The 12,664-nt window shown below is 31.9% G+C and overlaps 1 protein-coding gene across 12 annotated transcripts in view; it reads left to right on the top strand.

Moving 5' to 3' along the window:
• The first annotated feature begins 2,205 nt into the window (after positions 1–2,205).
• LOC149533980 (uncharacterized) overlaps positions 2,206–12,664 on the top strand; it is a 48,095-nt gene continuing 37,636 nt past the window's right edge. For 2 of the 12 annotated variants that reach the window (XM_089803688.1, XM_089803689.1), the window contains exons 1-3: positions 2,217–2,825; positions 3,367–3,550; positions 9,554–9,607. In XM_089803688.1, coding sequence (XP_089659814.1) covers positions 3,472–3,550; positions 9,554–9,607 — 133 coding nt within the window. In that variant the 5' untranslated portion in view covers positions 2,217–2,825; positions 3,367–3,471. Of the gene's footprint in view, positions 2,979–3,366; positions 3,551–9,553; positions 9,608–12,664 lie in introns of all 12 variants that reach the window. The other 10 variants (XM_089803691.1, XM_089803690.1, XM_089803683.1 and 7 more) reach the window with 9 other exon arrangements.

Raw genomic sequence — 12,664 nt, 5'->3', positions numbered from 1 at the left:
CATATCATAACTCAACCTATCCTTTAGGTGATATTGTTACCTCATTTGATCAAATCCTTTTCATTAATAAAAAAAAATAGTACTCAAATCATCTAAGCAATTGTCTTACCAACAAGTAGCAGGTTTGACATCAGTGACAAAAAAATGATTGAAACACATTCTCATACTTGTATCAATATGTTTTCAACAAACTCATCATAATAATGACTCAATTACAAAATAACCTATTTTTTGCACTAGCACATATCCCAAGGTGCTAAAAAACACTAATGCAAAAAAACTAATAGTGGAACAATGAGAGTTGGATCCTTTATTTGGCCAAAATGGGTATCCAAAAATACAAAAACATTGAATAGAAACTAACACTAAGCATATGTTTGGGCGATATAGGTTTGTCCTTACACTATTGGATGCTCCTGCATTAATTACCTTAACAAAAAAAGGTTCTAAGTAGCTAACTTTAATTTCCATCACTTTTCTATTTAGGAGATCCAAACATGAAAGGTGGTAAACAGGTTGTGCTGAAAAAATAGTACAAACCATAGTCTTCCTTCCTATTGAGGAAAGTCACCTACCTTTCCATCAAGAAATCTTTACTTTTAATTTTTGTACTAGGGCATCCCGTAGTTTAGAAACATTGTAACCCGAATTGAGAGAGAGACCCAAGTCTCTACAAGGCAAGATACCTTTGTTAAAATTTAAAATGATTCAAATTTGAGCTTCCAAATTGGTGGAAGTGTTGAAGAAAGTGATCTTCAATTTATCTCTATTAATCTCCTGACCTGACGCTTTGGTATAGTTACCCAAAATATCCTTTCAGGCTTGGGCTTCACTAGTCAATCCTTCTCCAAATAACATTGTAGCATCTAAAAAAATGCACGTGTGTTGATGGTTCCTCCCCATTGGTTATTGAGATAGCTTTGATGGCTCCTTCCATTATTGCTTGTGAAATTGAGCTCCACAATGCATCAACCATAAGAATAAACAAAAAAGGGAGAAATAGGGTTTCCCTATCTTATTCCATGAGATATGCTAAAAATGCCTACCAAGGTGCTATTTATTAATATATAATTTTTTTTGGAGTAGATATACATTCAAAAATCAACTCTATCCATTGTTTAGGGAAACCATAAGCTTCAAAACTTTTGCATAAACAGTGCTACTTTGCCCTATCATATGCTTTCATAATATCCAACTTGATGAGCATATTGGGTAACTTATTATTTTCAACCAAATGAACAACCTCGTGGACTAGAATGGAGCTGTCATGTTTTCAATATTCTTGGGAGAAAACTTGTTTGTTCCTCAGTTATTAAGACTAGACAACATCTTTTGAAGTTTGCTGGCCAAAATTTTAGTGAACAGCTTATAGAGTGTATTACATAAAGCTACGGGTCTAAAATCGTTAAAAGATTCCACCTTATCCTTTTTTGGAATAATGGCTATAAAAATATTATTGACTTCTCTCAGTAGTTTTCTGAAGTTGTTGACTTCTTCCAAGACTTTCGTAACATCTTCTTCTATGAAGTCCCAATATTTCTAAAAGAAAAAGGTTAAAAAACCATTGGAGACTTGTCTAGATTCATTTTTTTTATTCCTTTTTTTTCAAATTTACAAATTTGAATGTAAATTATTCTATTGAAAAATATTTATACAAATATTGATAGACTACAAATCCAAGAACAATTTCATTAACAATTTTAAAATAATTAAAAATAATTTAAATACACTATTTAAAAACGAATAAATTTAATTTATAATTAATTTATAACAACTAAAAATCAAAGTAAATGAAAAGACTTTTAATTAATTAATATAGGGTCGATCACAACTCTAATATGTCAGTGTCTTTTTAAGTCTGAATTAACATATGTTGATAAGGGGCTAATGAGAAAATTAATTGTGTCTTATATAAAACAAGAACTTATAAATTATTAGACATCTATAAAATATTTTTAGAAGATTGAAAGTGTATATGAAGTATGTGCTTATTAGAATACATTCACTTACTAGTACTCTTCTCCTAATTATAAGAAATTAAATATTACAAACATATTTTAAAATTATTTTAAGACATAAAAGAAATATTTTTAGGCCACTGCAATTCTAAAATCTAAAACTAAACGCCCAATTATTATTTGTTTAGAACTTTTTACCATAAGCCATTGTTTAACTATAACTATAACTACTAGCGAGAGGCAACGAATTCGTGGATCCACAAGAAGAAAACGAATCATTTCAGATCCATTTCACATTGTCGCTTAGAGGGCTTCCTTAAAACGGTTTTCTCCACGAAAGGCCAGTCAATGGACGAAGCAAACGTCTAATCAGAATGGCTCTCGCGTTCTGAAAGGGCCTTCACATTTATTTCACAGATACTTCGGAATGCATTCTCACATTCATCTCACAAGGATTAAATCAATCATTTCAATTGCCGTATTTCATTGCGAAGGAATGGATGTAATCGAGGGGAACATCCGAATGTGTACTTATCGACAAATAACAATAATTCCTCTCAGACATTAATTCCACTTCATTTTGAGGGTGAACCGACTGCGCCTATTAACAGATGAAGCCTCCCTCGCATATCAACTTCTTCCCTGCCGTCAACTGAGTCCATGTATTCTCTTTTCGGCCGTCAATTGAATGCGCCCATTTCCTATCGTGGAAGGCCACGATTCAATCCGGAAAGCTTGGAGTCCATTATGTAGACCTCGAGATTCTTGTTTTCATCATTCCGTACAACACTTTCCAAAGAAAATTTGGGCAACTTTACTCTATCAGAGGAGAAAACCTAAAACCTAACTTAGGGCTGCGTTGAAGAGGTTAGGGATCATAACCAGTCCCTGTATTTAACCTGGTTTCTGCGATTTCTTTCAATTTCTCTGTAATTTCACAAGTATTCCTCAGGGTCATATCACAAGCTCTTTGTATGTTTCAGCATTTCTAAGGATTCTAATGTTACAAACTTTTTAAAGGTTATTTTCATATCCTCTTTCTATTTTTCATTTTTTTCCCTTGCCCTAAGCGGTCCCTGTAAAATTCTGTGTAAATTCACAAGCTTTTCTTGAAGATTAATTTTACAAGCTCTTTGTATTTTTCAAAATTTAACTGAGGCTTTGCGATATTTTCATAGGATCTTTCTATTTTTCAGTATTTTCCTTATGCTTTGTGATTTCTTCATAATAATGTGTAATTTCGTAAGGTCTTTGAAACATTTTATCACGAGATCTTTTTTTCTTCTTCAGTATTTTCTGTAATTTCTACGATTTGTGTAACTTCATAAGCTTTTCATAGTTTTCATTATTTTGACTTAGGTTCACCGTGCTCTGTAAATCTCTCTGTAACTTAGAAGTTTTTCTTCAGGCAGGTTAGGATTCCGAGATTTCAGATGGACAGAGAAAGAATAGAGCTGAACAAAATAGCGAAAGCGACGGCTAGGCGGAGGAAAGGTTTGATAAATAAAAGCGCATGAGCTCTCCATTTATGCGGTGCAGATGTCGAGCTTCATCATTTTTCCAGGGATTTTCTTCGAGTTCTCCAATACCGGGTACGCATTGTAGTGCTCTTCTCTTTCCCTGAGTTTATTTGTTCAGTGAAAAATATGCAGTTTTTTCGATAGATCTACTTGTATGGAAGTGCTTTGGCACTCTACCAGGAGATATCGAATTCCCGACTGATTAGCGTTTCTAAATATTTGCTCACATTAATCATCCTACAAAGCAACTAGATTTTCTGCACTTTTAGACTAGTTAGGGTTTTTCCCTTCTTCAGACTCGTATCAAAATTAGTCTTTTAAAAATTATTCACAAGTGATTTCAGTATCTTTTATTTATTTTTTGGATAATTTGTGTTTGAACTATTAAATCTAATGATATTTAGCCCTGCCGTTAAGGAGGAGATTAAAGGTTTTGATAGCAATTTGAGTATTAGTTTGTTCTTCAAAAATTGTGCACTACTAACCTAAATAATGGTCTGATGAAATAATTGTATTAAAATAGTTTTTAAATATTTAAGTTTCTTATTCTAATTGGCTTACTAGATTTTTTGTAGTTGTCTTTTCTATTTATTCATCAAAATATTAGAGAAATTAACAAAGGTTTGACAAATGCCATTTCTAAGACAATCCACTTGCCCCCTGTATTTATTCACATCTTCTATAAGGAGGGCTTTCATAGAGATTTGTAGATTTTTTTCCCCTAAGTTTCTCCACACTGTTATATTGCTATGGGCATCCACCTGTCTGTGTATCTCATGTCATAGCATGGAAAAGAGGAAAATTTGGCAATTAGAGTTTGGTTGCATGTTCTGAGGTGTACATTCGTAAAAGATTTTAGTGCATAGATCATCATGTAAGGTCTTTTAAGCTAATTTTCATAGAATACTTAGAAACCATAGAAGAGTTGGGGTTGGTTCAATGTTTGTACTAATTTAAAATACTGTGAGTTTTTTTTTTCTAAATATCTGACCTCGCATTTTGCTTATGGTCTACTTTTGGTACTTGCATCAAATTGAATTTGGTAGTACAACGCTAATTAGGGCACATCCCATACATTCTTAGATAAATTTTTATTTATAGCAATCTGTGTAGGAAATACAATGATCCTCTACTATGAGAGAGATTGATTATTTGTGAATATTTTGTTTATAATAGGACTGCACGAGAGAAGATAGTCAAGATTTTATATTCGCTTCTTAAACATTTTTCTTGTTCTGTATTTGGCCTACTGCAAGAAAAATCTTTAGATTGATGAAAGAGAGGCAGAGACATTGTGCAGGTAGCCAAAATTTTGATTTCCTAATATTTGACACGTAGTTTCATTTGGATAACATCCCTATTTCAGCATTCATAAAGCAGTTCATTATTATTATTCCAAATTATGCTTCTAGATATTCTCATTTATTAAATTAGTAGATTACATCAATTAGTTACATATGAATTTATAAAAAATGTTTTAAAAAGTTTTCATGAGCCTCAATAGTATAATAAACTAGAGTAAAACTCTAATGTTTCTTAAATTAAAAAAAAACTCACAATGTCAACTGTTATTGAAGAAGTTACTTTTAGATATTTGATAAGATAATTTATATACTGTATGATGGGTGGGTATAGGCACACAAAAATAAAAACACACAGAACACAATGTGCTACGACACAATAGAATTATATTGTATTCAATTCACTGTGATTTCAAATGAATGCATAGTACCTTTTTGTAGGGAAGTGTACAATATTCTAGGGAGATCTAGCATTAGCTGACAAGAAAAAATATCTATAAACTTCTAGAAAATACGTCTGCTAATTCAAACTTCTAGGAAATACTTTACCCGACACAACATAAACCTAAACCAAATAATCTATAAACATCTAATGACAAATAATTAATTCTTAGCAGAAATTACTATTTCTAACACTCCCCCCTAATTTCTACTATCAAATATTGTTGCATACAAATTCCAATGTGTCATGTAATCTTCAAATTTTTTTTTATGCACGAGTACTGTCTTTCAAGGTTGTAGCCTTTAATTTCTACAAATATTTTGTAAGCGATTGGCTACCAATGATTTCCTCTTTTCACTAGATCCACTGATAATCTTTCCTCATTTGTCACAAATGCCAGTAACCTTTTGCCTCTTTGATGTCTTGCTCTAATCTGTTTACCAATGCTGTTGCATTTCTTCTCATAGTTGAACATTTGTACTTGAATAAACCTCTGATCATTTCATAAATTCTTTTCCAATTCAATCCATAGCTCTATCCACAATCCAATTTGATGCAACCTGCCATAAAATCTTTATTGCTCTCTTTATTCCAACATGTCTTATAATAATGATTTTTCAAGCCACAAATATTACAAGGATGTATATCCCAACATCTATCCTTTGTATGCCCTTTCCTATTACAGTGTGAACATTGCACAATCTTTATGCTTTCAATTGATTCTCTTGAACCTTTATTCATCTTTCCACTACCTGCATCATATCCAAGACCTTCACATTTTGGCCTAATTGTATCTCAGTCGGATTCCTCAATCCTTGTTCATCATTTCCTAGACCTTTACCTTTGAAACCCATTTTTTCCATAATCTTCAAACCAATATTGTCATTATAATAGCTAGAAGTTCTATCAATATAATTTTCATGTTCATCATTACACTACTTTTTGCAAACAACTTTAGCAAAATCACATTTCTTGATCTCATAATCACTCAAATCATTTGTTTCATCACATACAAATGGTTTCACATTCAAACATTCTTTTGCTTGTTTCAAAGTAGACAATTCCTTCTTTAACATATAATTTTTCTCTTCCAATTTTTTCACATTTTCTTCCAAAACTTTGTTCTTTTTTCTCAGCATCATCAAACAAATTTAACTTTTCTTCCAATTCTTTATTCTGCTCTCTAAGTTTGCATGTTTCCTTCACCTGCCAATTATGTACTTCTTCCACAAATTGTAGCCTATCCCCTAGATCTTTAATTGCCTCTATATGGACACTAATTTCATTTAATAATTTAGATGTTTCTTCTCCCATTGCATCTCTTACTTTTCCCAATTCCTTTTGCAAAATATCTTTCTCACACAATAATCTTGCATTTTCTTTCTTCACCATCACTAATTCTTCTTCTTACTTATTTGTCTTCTCTTTCTAAACTCTACCAACTTTTCAGATTGTGATAAAAGAGCAAGTGGTGTGTTGGTGTTGCTAAATGGTGGAGGATTGTTTCTGTCATGAGAAAGATAGTTGTTTTGAAGAAGATTGCACATCAAGTATTGAGCAGGAAAGAGGGCAAGTCGGCAAGAAAGCACATTCTTGAGAACAACAAAATTAGTGGAAAGATCTGTTAACGAAAGAAATGACAGAGGAAAGAATAAAAGGCATGGTGTGAATTCTTATAATTATTTAATGGCATTTGAGAAATTATGATAGCTAAAGAATATTGTGAGGAGTCTAGCTATTTAAAGAGTTTGTTTCAAGTTGTTTGAAGATTTAATTAGAAATTTGGAAGTAAAAAGACATTTAGAATTATCTAAAAGAAAGAGTAAGGTGTGTTAAATTGTTGATTTCAATGGGAAAAACTTGTAGAGTTCAGAAATAGAAGAGAAATAATTTCGAAGAAGAATTAGTGATGGTGAAGAAAGAAAATGAAAGATTAGTGTGTGGAAAAGATATTTTGCAAAAGGAATTTGAAAAAGTAAGAAATGAAATGAGAGAAGAAAAATCTAAATTGTTAAATGAAATTAGTGTTCGTATAGAGGCAATTGAAGAGCTAGAGGATAGGCTAAAATTTGTGGAAGAATTGCATAACTGGCAGGTGAAAGAAACATGTAAGCTTAGAGAGAAAAATAAAGAATTAGAAGAAAAGTTAAATTTGTTTGATGATGCTAAGAAAAACAACAAAGTTTGAGAAGATAATGTGAAGAAATTGGATGAGGAAAATAGTATGTTAAAGAAGGAATTATCTATTATGAAGCAAGGGAAAGAATGTTTGAATGTGAAACCATTTGTATGCAATGTATCATATGACACAAATGATTTGAGTGATTATAGGATTGAGAAATGTGATTTTGGTGAAGTTGTTTGCAAAATAGAGTGTAATGATGAACATGAAAATTGTATTGATAGAACTTCTAGCTATTATAATGACAATATTGGTTTGAAGATTATGGAAAGAATAAGTTTCAAAGGTAAAGATCTAAGAAAGGATGAATAGGGATTAAGGAATCTAATTGAGACGATAGTCAGGCCAAAATGTGTAGGTCTTGGATATGATGCAAGCAGTGGAAAGATGAATAAAGGTTCAAAAGAATTTATTGAAGACAAAAAGATTGTGCAATATTCACACTATAATAGGAAAGGGCATACAAAGGATAGATGTTGGGATATACATCATTGTAATATTTGTGGCTTCAAAAATCATTATTATAAGACATGTTTGAATAGAGAGTGCAAAAAGATTTTATGTCAAATTTTATAGAAATAGATTGTGGATGGAGCTATGGATCAAATTGGCAAAGAATTACAGGAGTGATCAAAGGCTTATTTAGGTACAAATGTTCAAGTGTAAGAAGGAATGTAGTAGCATTGGGAAACATATTAAAGCAAGGAATCAAAGAGGCAAAAAGTTGTTAGTGAACCTTGTCATTAGCATTTGTGACAGATGAGGAAAAATTATCAATGGATCTTGTGAAAAGAGGAAATTGTTGGTAAAGGCCGCAACTTTGGAAGACACTATTCATGAAGGCATTAATGGATAAGAAAATTATTGGAAATTAGCTTTTAGCTTTTGGCATCAAGCAAAAGAAAAGATTTGGATTTGTATCCAACAACATTTAAGGTTGAAATTAGGGGGGAGTGTTGGAATGTGTAATTTCCCCTCAAATGAAATGTAAAGGCATAATAGATGATTCTAGAAATTCCAAGAGGATTACTGAATAGGGTTAGGTTATAGAAGACATTTATGTTTAGATAATTTTAAAAAATTCTATTTGTCTTATGTTGGCTAATACCACTTATAGAAACCTAGGACAACTCTGATACACCTTGTGAAAGGTGGATGGACAAAATAAACTAAAATGGAAAAATACTCCATGTGTTGTGACACTAATATATTTCATTAACCCTTTTGTCCATTGAAATAAAAGAGATTAAACACACTTTATCCTTTTTCAACAACTCACTATTGTATCCTATCAAGATTTATTTATGAACTTCTTCAAAGCTTTTGTCACAAATAAATATTTACCCCTTTTAGAAATTAATACACATGAAACTTCCTTCATTCATTTTCTGCAAACTAGTATAATAACACATCTGAAACAAATCGAGTCATGCATTTTCCTCTTCATAAAATTATAACTATAAAAAACCATTCATTTTCAGCCTTATCTACATTTCCATTTGCTATCTTTACTTCTCAAGACAAAATATTAACAAAGCTTCACACAAGCTCAAATCTTACCAGCATTTTTCAGCCATTGACTTTGTAGTCTTCAACTCTCTAGGATTTGACCCTTGTGCTCTGAAATCTTTATCTTTCCATGATCTTTAACCTTGGGCTTTGATACCACTTTGATGGGTGGGAAGAGATATACAAAAATAAGAACACACAGAATACAATGTGCTACAGCACAATAAAAATATATTGTATTCAATTCACCCTTATAGGCAAGTTTACAATATTCTAAAGAGATCTAACATTAGCGGACAAGACAAAATATCTACAAACTTTTGGAAAATACTACAGCTGACTCAAATTTCTGGAAAATACTTAAGCCAACACAACTTAAACCTAAACCTAATAATCTAAAAACAATTACTATTTTTAACACTGTATTTGTTCTTATAGTATATTACTCCACACAAGATACGAACCCCAAAAATATTGTAAAATGTGAATTCTTCTAATATGCATTTAAAACCCTTTGGTAGAATTTGGAATTTTTAACTGCACGTAATATTGAGTACTTGATTCACATTATCATTTTCTTCCCTAACTCCATTGTGGCATTCTAATACAATATTCTTATTTATGCTGGTAAAAATCAATAGGAAAGGGAAAGCGAAGAGGTGGATTATTACTTAACAGAATTGCAGATTCTATTGGTATGTTTCTACATGGCATTTAGTTAGTGTAATATCCCCTCTCACTATATTAGCTAAATTACTTGAATTTTGCACTCTTATGTTATCTAATATAATAGCTTATGATGGAAGGTTGATCGATATTACCTGTGTTGTTTCCTTCTCAAAATTATATTCTTCTAAATATTGGATGACTATATGAATGAGTTGTAGAAGGGTATTAACTTGGTAGCTCTCTAATCCTTATCTGGTATTATAAACTTGTATATATTCTCTTTCTTTGAAGATATAGTGAACAAATAGATAAATCAAATCATTGTTGTTTTTGATCTTTTGAGTATGTACTTCTGTTACCACCTCAGTGTGTACTGAGAGTGATACAATTATATCTACCATCATGTATTCTACTCTATTTATTGTTGATGATATGTCCCACTATTTGATGTTTCAGTATAAGTATTTTAGCTCAATGCGTGGTGATAAAATCTCGTAAGTTTTTTATCTCTACAGCTACCAATATCTTTGTTCCACTATTCTATTGGATGGTAACATTACCAGATTGTTTGATGATGAACCCTTTTACTTGTCATTTCAAATATTGGATTATATTTTTTTTTGTCTTCACTATTTCCTGTAGCCAATATGTTGGATGATGAATCTTTATATTGGTTTATGATAGTAATTATTAGTTTTATCGTAAGCATAACTCTATCTTATCGCTAATGACGATATCCCTATGTTGAGTTATAGCCTTGTGTTGAGATGTTTTCTATGTAAATGATGATTGGGATAAGTATCTAAATATGTCAGCGGTTCTATTATGATTCATTTTGACTTTAACCTTCTTCATATACGATGGAAGTTAATTGAATAATCTTTCTAATCTTTGTCGTCAAACCTGCTGACGACCTTCCACTCACAATACATGCTCTATACTCTTCCTTCATTTTATATGTTGCCTGTATCTCTATGTTCATTTATATATTTCGTTGAACATATATCTATTCCTACTTATGAGTAAAATATGTGTGTTCTTCTCTCCAGTCAATGTTCTTATCTAGATATGGCTATGGCTTTGAGCGTTTGTAGCTAGTTTACTCACGCAGTTCAATATTGATAGAGAGAATATGGAATCAATCTTCTGTTTAACGAATACCTTACTGTAACTTCTCCGCTGATATATAACATTGAATGTAACATATGTATTCTTCACAATGTCCACTTCACTTTGGGCTTTTTATTCTCCTTATGCATGACGCCCTTTTCTTTCTCAACATTTTGAGTAGTTGAATGCATGTAGGGAATGAAAGATATATATTTTCCGATACGATTCTAAGTCCTTATTAATGTAATCTCTTGGTATACTTATGACCCTATGTATTGGTAGTTCTTTTTATTGATTTGGGCTCAAGAATTGTAAAATTTATTATAAGGAAATAGTTTTTGACAACACTATTCTTATCTTTTGCTAATTAGAGTTGTATAAATGCTAATTGTATATCTTCTATATTATATAATCTTTTCTACATTATTGCTAGACTCTTTTTTGATCAATAGATCTTTCCTATTAATTACATATTAAAAATACATATATACAAAAAAGGGGCCACTATCGACAGACAATCAGATAAGACAACTATCCATCAAAAAATACTTTAATAAAATAAATAAAGCCTTTAGGCTGTAAGCTAGTCGAGGCAGAGTCTTTATTATCGGAATCCCAGAATTTTGTGGGTTTGGTAGATGGTTTAGGAAGAGCCCAACCATCAGCAAAGGTGTTAGTAGCATCATCTGTCACTTTCACTCCCGCTGACTTGCATAGAGAAATAGCTAAATCCAGGTAAGGGAAACACCATTTAGGGTCTTTGTGTACAGAAGGTCAGTGTGCATCAAGGGTAGCAAAAAGAGCCACTAGGGACCAACCCAAACCCATCCTTTATGGAGGCGAGGCCAAGAAGACTGCAACATGGGAGTATGTGAGTGTCGTGTTGAACTATTTTGGCCTCTCCCATTGACTTCAAGGAGCACGATCACCAGAAAAGATATATGGTGGTGCACTAGAAGGATCGTACAAGGGGCATTACCCAATGATTAGCAAACTTAATATTGCCAAACTTTGAAAGTATTGTCTACTGTGATTAACAATTCCTAAAATCTTAGTATTGTAGACCTATAGATTTTTCTTCCCCTTTCGTCGGAATGAGTTTGAATGCCGTATGAGATGAAAAGGTTTCCTTTTAGAGACACTTCTCCTTATCGAACAATTAGATAATTCAATATAGCAATAATCAAATAGAGTTGATTTGTTATTTAATATTTGAATATTCTATCAATAATTACCTACTAGGATGTTATGTTTATCGATCCCCTCAAATTGACACATCAGTTATATATATACTAATTTGTATTGAGTTTGGGGCATCTATAGTTGGATGTTGGAGATTGATTATAGATGTCCATGATTCAATTTAAAGATTTAGTTATTATTGGTGTAACTATTGGATTCGCTTGATCGAATATTAGTTTGAAGGAACCAATCAGATTTGCAAATTTTTTAAGTCTACTTGTATTAACCAGTGTTTGATAATTTTAACATATTTGTAAAATTTAAAAAATACTATATATTGAAAATCTTATTTGCTATGAGGGAAAAAGGAAATGAAAAAATAATTTTGGTTTGAAAAAATTCAATAAAATTGTAAAGATACAAACATGACCACTTGTCATTAATTGTCCTGCAGTACTGCAGTATGTCATTAATGTAATTACTGGATACAAATATTAAATTTAATAATAATAATAACCGTCGCAATTGAGGAGTTCTTTCTATTCTCGTTACAGGCATTTGGTCTTTGTCAATGGTGTTTTCGGGGTGACTACCAGCAGAACGAAGCACTGAAAGGGATAGTGCCATTCTTCTAGTGTTGTTGGATTTGTTGTTGTGGCTGAAACAGTAGAATTTGTGAGTGATAATCGACACTAATGATTTCTCTTGTTCCTTTATAGCTGTGTCAGCATTTCTTCTCCATTTCAAATTTTCAGAGTATATATTTGTCTTTCCATTGACGCATTAGCCGT

Source organism: Cupressus sempervirens, chromosome 10 (genome assembly GCF_028749045.1).
Source record: "Cupressus sempervirens isolate cs-2001-9-10 chromosome 10, ASM2874904v1, whole genome shotgun sequence".
In the NCBI taxonomy this organism is placed as follows: Eukaryota; Viridiplantae; Streptophyta; class Pinopsida; order Cupressales; family Cupressaceae; genus Cupressus; species Cupressus sempervirens.
The sequence above is the reverse complement of the archived record's forward strand: the minus strand, read 5'-3'. Positions and strand labels throughout refer to the sequence as shown.